Source organism: Papaver somniferum, chromosome 6, assembly GCF_003573695.1.
Source record: "Papaver somniferum cultivar HN1 chromosome 6, ASM357369v1, whole genome shotgun sequence".
Lineage (NCBI taxonomy): Eukaryota > Viridiplantae > Streptophyta > Magnoliopsida > Ranunculales > Papaveraceae > Papaver > Papaver somniferum.
The window spans coordinates 19117604-19127823 of NC_039363.1; the positions used below are offsets into that span (position 1 = coordinate 19117604).

The 10220-nt window shown below is 37.7% G+C and overlaps 2 protein-coding genes across 4 annotated transcripts; one reads left to right on the forward strand and one right to left on the reverse strand.

The window, feature by feature from the left end:
- Positions 1–250: 250 nt before the first annotated feature.
- Positions 251–826, forward strand: LOC113290596. Its single transcript, XM_026540186.1, has one exon. The coding sequence runs from the start codon at positions 251–253 to the stop codon at positions 824–826; it is 576 nt and encodes a 191-aa protein (XP_026395971.1).
- A 2717-nt stretch (positions 827–3543) lies between these two features.
- Positions 3544–8070, reverse strand: LOC113287122 (probable 2,3-bisphosphoglycerate-independent phosphoglycerate mutase). 3 transcript variants are annotated; one of them, XM_026535803.1, is made up of 6 exons: positions 7934–8070; positions 6731–7113; positions 5392–5537; positions 5036–5312; positions 4667–4939; positions 3544–4159 (listed from the first exon to the last, which is right to left on the reverse strand). In XM_026535803.1, exons 2-6 carry the CDS (start codon positions 7037–7039, stop codon positions 3683–3685), a joined length of 1482 nt encoding a protein of 493 aa, XP_026391588.1. In that variant the 5' UTR covers positions 7040–7113; positions 7934–8070; the 3' UTR covers positions 3544–3682. The 3 variants fall into 3 exon arrangements, with proteins under 3 accessions (XP_026391588.1, XP_026391586.1, XP_026391587.1); XM_026535801.1 differs by having other exon boundaries at positions 7814–7951; XM_026535802.1 differs by lacking the exon at positions 7934–8070 and adding an exon at positions 7680–7927.
- Between the last annotated feature and the right edge of the window lie 2150 nt (positions 8071–10220).

The window sequence follows — 10220 nt, forward strand, 5'->3', positions numbered from 1 at the left end:
CCGGACAATTGTAAGTGATCGTGATCCTATATTTTTAAGTAATTTTTGGGAAGCTTTCTTTTCGCTCCAAGGTACCAAACTGTGTCGGAGTTCCGCTTATCATCCGCAAACGGATGGCCAAACCGAGGTAACGAATCGCACTTTAGAGTGCTATCTCCATTTTTTTGCTGGTGATAAACCACACAGTTGGAATAGTTGGTTGTCGTGGGCTGAATGGTGGTATAACACCACTTACCATTCAGCCATTAAGATGGCTCCATTTGAAGCGCTGTATAGTCTTCCTCCGCCAACTGTTGCGAGTTATTTTCCAGGCTCTACTGTTGTCCATGCTGTGGACACCTCCTTGCGATCACGAGATCGAACCTTACAGATCCTTAAGATGCATCTCCAAGCTGCTCAAGCTCGAATGAAATCCTACGCCGATGCTCGTAGGACAGAAAGAAGCTTTGAGATAAATGACTTGGTTTATCTTCGTTTACAACCCTACAGACAGACTACAACTGCAAATCAAGCGTATTCTAAGCTCTTTCCACGTTTCTATGGACCTTTTCGCGTTGAAGAGAAAATCGGACTTGTTTCTTATAAGCTGCGCATGCCTCCAACAAGCCGCATGCATCCTGTTTTTCATGTGTCAGCCTTGAAGTTGAAATTAGGAGCACATGACACAGTTGAATCCCACTTACCTACAACACTAGATCAGTTCGAATGGGAACCAGAGAAAATCTTGGATCGAGGAATGTTTAAGCAACGCAATGTTGCGGTAACTCGTTGGTTGATTAAATGGAAAAATCGTTCTGTAGAAGAGGCTACATGGGAAGATGCCTAATATTTCATTAATCGTTTTCCTGCCTTTGCAGCTTGAGGACAAGCTTCATCTGAAGACGGGTGGGATGTTGGGACACCGACTCCAACTATAGTTATTTTAGGAATTAGTTTTCTGTTTCCTTATTTGCAAATGATTACGTTCTCTATACATATCCTTAGTTTGTTTTAGGTTTGGCATTCAATTATCAAAATATTAAGCTTTATTTAGAAGTGGTCGATCTCCATTCAAAAGATCAACTGTTCTTGTGTGTTTGTTAATATTAGGATCAGCTAATCAGTACCAGGATCCTATCACAAGTTCTTAAGTTGTAGAATATGAATCGAAAAACAAAAATCGAAAAAGGATTCCGATCTTTTGTTTCCTCTTCGATTGAAACTTTGGTTTTTCAGATCTGTGTGTTTTGTTATTGAGAAATAAAAGGAAATTTAATTCAAATATTGATTTTGAGCAGAAAAACTTCATTAGAAGTAAGGCACTGATGAAGGTGATGAAGGAGAAAGTTTATGTTTTTGGGTCTGCAGATTTGAGGAGAGAAAGGGGAAATAAGGTGAAGAGAGAAAGATAAAGAGAAAGAGAGATAACGAGAAAAAGATGAGCAGAGAAAGGGGAAACGCAGAATTAAGGATATAGATCGATCCTGTTGTGGCCTAGAAAATCGTGTCACATACTTAACTAGGTCCATCGGTCGTGGGTGGCGGTCGATCTAGAGGGTTAAAATGGTAATTAATCAACGACCAACTTTAACTGCTCAGGTATCGTTATTGTATCTATGACCGTCTTGACCGGTCCACTGTCCATTGACCGTCATTGAGAGTCGGGGATGTGGGTCAAAAACAAAAACAAAAACCACTTTCCACTGGTGAAAGTGGGAGTATGAGGAATAAGATCACCAACATGAATGTTTTTTGAGATGTTTTGGCTAGTTTCGTTGATTTCTTGATGAATTGACATGGGCACGTCAAGAGATTGAGGTCTTCAAACAGATCCATTGTTTGTTCAGCTTCACCAGCCAGTTTCAGAGAGAACTCAAACAAAAATATGATTAGTTTAAGAGTAGGTCTTTAATTTATAGGCAAGTGCATGCGTAGAGAGTGATGTCCCAGCAGCAGCTTCCTATTGATTGCTTCTTCAGAAACTTGGTCTTCAAAATACCCATATATGGTACTAGGTCAAGCTCAACTTTAAAAAGTTAGATACGCAAAAATGGAACTGATGTTGTGATAGTATCACGGGTACTGTAGTAGTGGTGGTAGTTGAGGCTAGGTCTTTAATGTCTGTTTTCATTTGTTTTTGTACCATATATTGCAAGTTCCTTACTGAAGAGTACTGGGGACCTATATTCTGACAGCGATGTAAACTTTTTAGCAATGGTGATGATCACTATCGTCTCAGCAACTTTTTAAGGTTTGCAGTTTGAACTTTTATTAGGGATACTTTATGCCGAGAAACAAGTACTTGGGTCACCCTAAACTCTGCCATGGCCAATGTCACATGAGCAGACCAAGAAGAGGGTCGTCTTACATTCCTCTAATGCATTGTGTATAAAAATGTAGCAAAGCGCCCATATATGTTTCTGAGACTTCTCTGTACTGGAAAATGAGATGGGGGTCTATTCCGGATTGCCCCAAACTTCTTCCCTTCTTACATCCATCCTTAATGAAACCAAAAAAATGGTCTCGGAACACATCCACACTGACAACTGACCATGTCCTACAAGACTGTCATTTACAGTGTGGTAGATGCATATAGTCCGCATTCGCAGAAACATATCCTAAACTACAGATCTCGTACGAGCAGATTATTGGCAACTGGTCAAGTCTTGGGACTTAATAACTGGTACCAAAATTATGTCAAACTCCCACGGGAACTGCCTTTACTTTTCGAGTAATAGAACATGTTCATGCTAATGCCAAACGGCCAGTCGGGTGGTGAAAATGATAAAGCTCATTTCGTTATGCACCTATGATAAATATAACGACACATCATGTTTCTGTGAGGTTGAGACTCTTTGCCAACAGTAAAATTTGAAATGGAGAGTTTTCTTTGGAATCATGTCCCAAGTGTTTCTTGCTGAACCATGTACAAACTCCATGACTCCTTGTTCTGATTCTTTGCTAAAATATTTGATAATTTTCATAGACAGTAATAGCCAATGATTACTGGTATCAATTCCTTTACGATGCAGATAGCGCTTCAAGTATTTCCAGTACATGTCAAGGTCTCGCCTCTGTTCATCTTCACTCTTTTCCATCCATAACGCATGGATCGAATGCACCCAATCCAGGCCTTTCAGCATAGGTTGATCTGTTCCCATCTTTGAATATCTTTTCCAAATCACAAACGACCAGTTCGTTATTAAGATAGTCTCTTCTCTAATCTTTTATTACAGTATCATTACTGCATGGAGGAATCAGTCTTTGCATAAATCCAACTTTAGGAGAAATAATAATCTTCTTCATGATTGCTCTCATCGCCATTCTTCTTCTCGCTCTCGAGAACCCTAATAATTAATGAACTACTCTCTCTTTGTAGTGTCGGAGGACTGTTTTAGGCCAAGCGGACTGTTAATTAAAACACCGGGTTATTGATCTATATGGACCTTTACATTTTGCCCCAAGTCCTAACATGTCAATTTGCCAAGTGCCCAGATTTCCACAAACCCAGCAGATTGCAAATATGTTAGAAATACTGCCAAATACTCATGCTCAAAATTGTGGGATGTGATATAGTTTGAACCTTTTTTCATTCCAAACATTCATTTCTCGTTACGTATTAAGTTAATTAGTAGCTCAGACAAAATGATTATTCGAGTTTTTATCAGTATTCCGCTACCCAGAACATATCTGCTCAAATATTTCAGACTTCAAGAGTAAGAAATGTCTTTATGATTCCCATCATCTCACCACCAGGAAATCGTCCAAGGCAGCCCCTAGCGCAAGCTAATTCATGAAAACTGCTTACCAAATCACCGCAGATAGCTTCCCTTGGATTATTATTCTCCTCGTCAAAACCAATCTGTTTCAGGTCAGCGGCAGGATCGACTTTTGGAAGAGGAAATGGATCAAGGGAGGTTTCCAGTATAACAGACTCTCCTCCCACTGCACCTACATAGTCTTTTAACCGGCAAATAGTGAATGGGACCGGTTCAAAACTGTGATCTCCATATTCGACAGGAGTGGAGTGGTCACCGGTGATGCAAATGGAGTACTGGAAATTCCCAGTACATTCTGTCTGCCAGAGGAGCCTCGCCAGTTGACTTATTGCTGCATCAACTGCTTCCAATGCCTTAACCTTGAACACACTTGCCTTGTCGTGGCCCGCGTCATCTATTGCCTGTCATATAACACCACCTTAAGGAGTTAATGTGGAACAGATGAATGAAAAAGATACATAATTTGAAAAGAAATCAAAATGGTACCCTTCAACAAATCAAAATGGTTATGATGTGGTTGTCTAGCTTCATACATTAGAAGATTTTAAACTTATCATGTGAAAAATTGGTTGCTGGACACAACTGATCTTTCTTTGTGGTAAGAGAGGACTGTTTTAGTCCAAGATGACTGATGATGCCTAGAGGAAAGAAAGGTGTCAACTGATCCCTGTGAAGTCAAAAAGCTTAACTATTGGCAGTTAAATGGATTTATGAGTCAACTTGTAGGTAGAGAAAACAAAACACCAACAACACTGTTACCTGAGCATTGACACAGCCAGAAAGTGATAAGACAACGGTATTTATGAAAAGAAAAGAAAAGATAGAGAGATACATTGAAGTTTTTTAACATTTAAGTGAAGAAAAAAATAAAGAAACAAAGAATAAAATTTAATTTGGTAAGTTAGCACCTTTATGTGGAGGAAGCCAAAGTCATAGCCATTGGCTCGGCCTGGTTCGTGTTCATCCTCTCCTGGTACAAAAACATTTGGAGAAGGCTGAAGTGGGGATGATAGAGCTTTAGCGATAGCTGTCGCCTTAGAAGTTAAGAGAGTACGATAATCTCCTGTTGCTCCTGGAGCATCAAGGATATCAATACCAAGAGATAGTCCCAGCCCAGCAATAATTTTGGTGGGGGCTACCATGCATGGCCACAACCCATGCTTCTCTTCAAAAGGTGGAACCTGTAGCACAAATGAAACAAAAAGATTAAGTATTCAAGCCATACAGGACAGATGTTTCAAGCTGGCCAGTATTAGCAAAGGAGGGACAAAACATACCTCAATTCGAATACCACAGCCTCGTAAAAGGACAATGTTGGCAATGTTCTTCCCTTCAGCCAAACGTTTTGCATTCAATGGGTGCGCAATCAGAATTTTTGACATCTCCTTAGAGAGTTCATTGACAACTGCAGCTGTGTGCTTTGCTTCATCAGTATCATCCAGAGGCTTCGCTTTCAAAAGCAAGCGGTTGTCTTTTAATGGGTCTGTTCCAGATATATTTCCACTCAGTTTTGGCCCTTTCACAACTACTCCACATCTGTGCTCTGTTGCATATCTGATGAGGGTAGGCCCCTTAAAGTTATCTCAAACTCAAATCAACAAATATCGAAAACCTTCACAAGAAGAACCCTCACCTTACTCTAACTTCATATTCAGGGAAAGTTGGTAGCTTCAGTTTATCCAACGCAGCACAGAGGATAGGTCCCTCTTCCTCGAAATGCCTGTCAGCTCTTCTACTGGTAACAACCCCAGAATCCTCATCTAATGTTGCAAAGTTTGACTGCATATGACAATAGCGAACCATCAGAATTGTGAATAAAGAATGCAAAATCAAAATAAAGTATAAGAGTTCGGAATTATAGAACCAAAATATTGATCTTCACTGTTACCTGAAGTGAAATTTGAGCTAGCAAACATCCCCATTACTTAGCTGACACAAATAATGACGCATAACATCCAATAAGAAAGTATTTGAAGATTTCTTATCCACTAAATGCTGCACGCCTAAGAGTATTTGGAAACTTACTATGTTTATAGGGTCCTGGCCCCTGGGAATCTACACATATCAAATTGAAGTGCTCCATACTATATGGTTTAACAAGCAAATATCGGTAGAGTAACTTTAAAGTTGGCCAACCTATATATAAAGTTCATCTTTTAATATTTAAGCCTAGTTACAGTTTTTCCTTAGATACAATACCTCACAAAATATGCACTTTTCAAATGGAATTGCGAAAACCAAACTATTTAGTGAACCACCCAATACAATGAGGTAAAAAACTGAGTACTGGGTTTTGAAGATTATTCCCACAAGACCATTTCCATCTTATTTATCAGACAATTGGGAATTTATAGTTATCCCTTCCATCTGCATATATAATAATGAACCAAGTTTAAAAATCAGATCATGCAACAAATATAACTCGGGCTGATTGGCCAGCAGCATCACGTGGCAAACCATAAATCATCTCAAAACAGAAACAGGAAAGAACATGTTTGAGCAATTACACCCAGACGTGAGATGACTACTGTGATTGCTTTCCAATTCTGATAAACAGTTAACAGGGAAGTTTAGGATGTGTTTTTACTACGGTATAAATGAAAAGTAAAGCACAGAATGAACCATTTCAATACACTCTCCTAACATGGATATATGGATAGAGCCGTTCCTTGGGAGGATTGGGTCTGCCATCCAAAAAGGTTTACTTTTGTGTAATCATCTTATTTCTTATTCTTAAACTCTTTTGCTGTTATAGCCGTATGGAATAACACAGTTGTCTTGAAAGAAAACTTTTGCTGCCGGTTCACTAATTAGTGATTAACCATTAACCATATCATCACCAGATAAAGTGTGAGGAAAAAGATAGTGCTCTCCACTGTCAATTTCATTACAATGTAAATTTTCTACTCAACGAAGATGAAATAAACAAAACAGAAGGAAACTATACTCCAAAGGAGAAGAAAAGGGCAAACCTTGAATGCAATATCTCCAGGCTGCATTGCTAATCCAGCACCCATAGACTCAAATGCTCCACGACCTCGATAGTAGACTCGTGGGTCATAACCTAATAGAGAAAGATGAGCTGTGTCACTTCCACAACCCAGGCCTGCTTCTACAGGATCCATAAGGCCATTAACTCCAGCTGAAGCAACTGCATCCAGATTGGGAATTTTGGCAACTTGAAGAGGAGTTCGGTTTCCAAACCTCGGCAGAGACACATCACCTAATCCATCAATTAGCACAAACGCTACTCTTTGTTTCGGCTGCTCAGCATGACCCATATTTATTTCTTCCTTACAAATAAAGTAAATGACACAGTTCTCAGTTATCTTATAGACCCAGGATCATTGAATTCCTGCAAATGAACAACGCCTTTTACAAATATGATCATATTAAAAAGTACCCTTTAACAACCCAAATCTTTATCTCTAAAAAAAGCACACCCAATATTCAATCTATCAACATGATAAAACCACATCTGAAACATACTCTGTTGGATTTTCAAAGTAAACGTTAAGTTAAACGGATCTCTCTAGGACAGGTCACCATAGGCTACATGATTTGATAGACTAATAGTACTAGCAATAGTTAAGACAAGTCATTAATCAACTATGACAAATTTCTCACTTTCTATTACATAAACATGTGAACTAGATTTCATTAATCTGCTAGATCAATCCCAATATTTAACCACTAAGATAACACCCCATTTATGCCCATCAGGACCTGTAATCAAGGGTATGGAATCACTGGCATCAGTTCTTCGAATTAAATTCATACAAACATAAAGAAACACCTCTTCCTGAGATTCATATCAAGTCATAAGCCAAAGTGGAAGACTCAAATTCAAAACATTAACAGAATAGTGTTCATCAAGAAGTAAATACTGAGTTCATTCTCAATACTAGAAATTAAACCCACCTGCTCATAAGTTACAAAGATATCAAATCTTTAATTGAATTCAAGTCAGAGCATTAACGGAAAAGAAGTAGCAGCATGGAAAACAACAACCCTTAAATCATCAAACTCAAATTGGGAATGAAATCCCCCTTTACCTCAATCGGAAATTACAGAGCAAGAATACCCATTTGCAGTCTTGTTCTTCAAAATTTAATACAAGTTAAACCTATGGAACTAGTTTGATGAAGACATTAAAGTTCGAGATTCCTTCTTACCTCTTCACACTCTTTAAGACTTTTTAACAGGTCCAGAATCTGATGCGATGCGACATGTGTCTGTCTAGCTGCGAGGAGAAACGCATCCGGGTTTAAGATTAGGGCTGACACATGACTACTTTGGTTTTTGGTTTTGGTTTTGGACACTTTGTTGGTATCCTAATTCCTAACGCTAAAGGTCTTCAAACACTTTGTTGGTATCCTAATTGATGATAGGTTTGGCCATACAATTTTAAAAGTGGAATTTATGTTTCCAAGAAATTTGGTGGAATTACGTTCTTTTTGGTATATTTGGTTTTCAAATCCCTTGGGTTGCTTTTTCTGTGGAAATCACTTTTCCATCAGATATGAAGTCTGACCCCTTTCTTAAGATTTGTTGGGAAACTTATCAAGGGATTTATGGACCCACTTTTTATTTATTTTTATTTTTGACTATAAACCTTATATATATATATATATATATATATATATATATATATATATATATATATATATATATATATATGTAATTTTAAAATTTGAGGGTAATGCCAAAAGGTACATGGACTTTAAAACAAAAGACTTTTTATGAATCCTAGGGATTTTAACTGAGATACCAAACACATAAGAGATTTACATAAATCCCATGATTTGTAATCTCATGGAATTATAAATTCATGGAAGGAAACGGTGAATTTTGCAAACAAATCTACCACAAAGGGATTTGGACATTCTGGAATCCTAATAGCTAACACTAATGGTTCAGATCCTAAAGTCGAATGGATCAGATTTGGACACTTTGGTATCGCAATTCCTAACCCTAATGGTTTTGGAAGGGATTTAGAATCACTAAGACTAAAATGGAGTATATGGGATGTGTGTTTAGTGATGCTAAATTAGAAGACGGGATGTCACTTTGAAAGAACAAGAAGTATCCGGAAAAGATACATTCTGATATTCAGGGTCGATGATGCAGAATGATGACGAGCGCTCGTATCGTGTCAACTGTTATAACTTTATTTAGAAACCAAGGTAGTCGTTTAACTCGAGTTGGCTCCTGTTATGTCCCTCTTTTATTTAATTTTAATATTGAGATCCAAAAGCTACAAAAACCTTCCCGCTGCCTTAGATCTTGGTAAACTCACTCATTTCTACCATCCCTTTTATGTAACTCTTGTAATTTCACGAACGTTGACCCTTCGGCCAACGGTTTATACTCAAGATGCTACATTTACCTTCCGAACTATCTACCTGGAATAAAGAAGTTTTTGGAAACATCCATTGCGACATTAACTCTATAAACAATAAAATAAAGGAACTTCAGCGTGTCAGGCTGCTTCATGTACAACTAGATAAAATCAAAACCTTGGTATACGATCATAAATGACTACTACATCAAATATCCAAAGATAACTCCTCTGAGAATATGATCATACTACAGAATATTTGCACACATCCTTTACCAATGAAATTGTGTCAATTATATGTGTTCCTTTCATGAGCCTTGAGGACTATGGCTCTCAGAAAAATAATAAATTAATTTCTTATTAATCCGGTATTTTTCTCTAATTGGAACTCATCTAGCTATGACAGTCCCAATATCTTGTTACCTAACATTTTTCTTCCTTGCATCACTGATCAGGAAAATTCAAGCCTTGTAGCGATCCCATCCGCGGAGGAAATATTGATCACAATTTCTAATATGAATCTCTAAGGTGCTCCATGAACAAATTGGTTTCATTCTGTTTCTTTAAGTCGCATATTAGTATAATACTTTGACATGACGAGAGGGTACCAATTACACCATAATATTTTCGATATCAACCTACAAAAAAATACCTTGTGTAATCTAATACAGACACGAACTGTTGAGGAGATTACTTAAATAAGATGTACACTTGCGATATAGCATAAGTTCGAAACTTAACCAATCTATAGGATAAAACCAAGTATTTCATTGATGCATATACAAGTGTATTTACATTAATTATAAATACAATGTAATATAACGCGAAATAAAATCAAATCGCAGACACACAAGATTTTGTTAACGAAGAAAATTGTAAAGACGGAAAACCCAACGACTGATCCATTTTTAAATACTCTCATAATTAAGTCGTTATACAAATTGACTACCGCAACTTCGTATAATTGACACCAAGTAAACTACTGTTAGTTACTCGATTCCTTCAGCATATATCCCTGCTGTTTGTGGGTGAAACCCGTTTCTGCTGATTTTGGTAACTTTGGGTGTGTGAGTGAGAAACGAATCTAAACCCTAAACAATGTACTGCACGGGAGTACTTTT

What these genes read in the sequence shown, in the direction of transcription:
- LOC113287122 (XM_026535803.1), bottom strand. Translation starts at nt 7,039, where the DNA reads ATGGGTCATGCTGAGCAGCCGAAACAAAGAGTAGCGTTTGTGCTAATT. An exon ending in GAATATGAAGTTAGAGTAAG is followed by an intron (nt 5,313 to 5,391) that starts GTGAGGGTTCTT and finishes TACCCTCATCAG; the next exon opens with ATATGCAACAGAGCACAGAT. An exon ending in TTGGCTTCCTCCACATAAAG is followed by an intron (nt 4,160 to 4,666) that starts GTGCTAACTTAC and finishes GTTATATGACAG; the next exon opens with GCAATAGATGACGCGGGCCA.
- LOC113290596 (XM_026540186.1), top strand. Translation starts at nt 251, where the DNA reads ATGGCTCCATTTGAAGCGCTGTATAGTCTTCCTCCGCCAACTGTTGCG.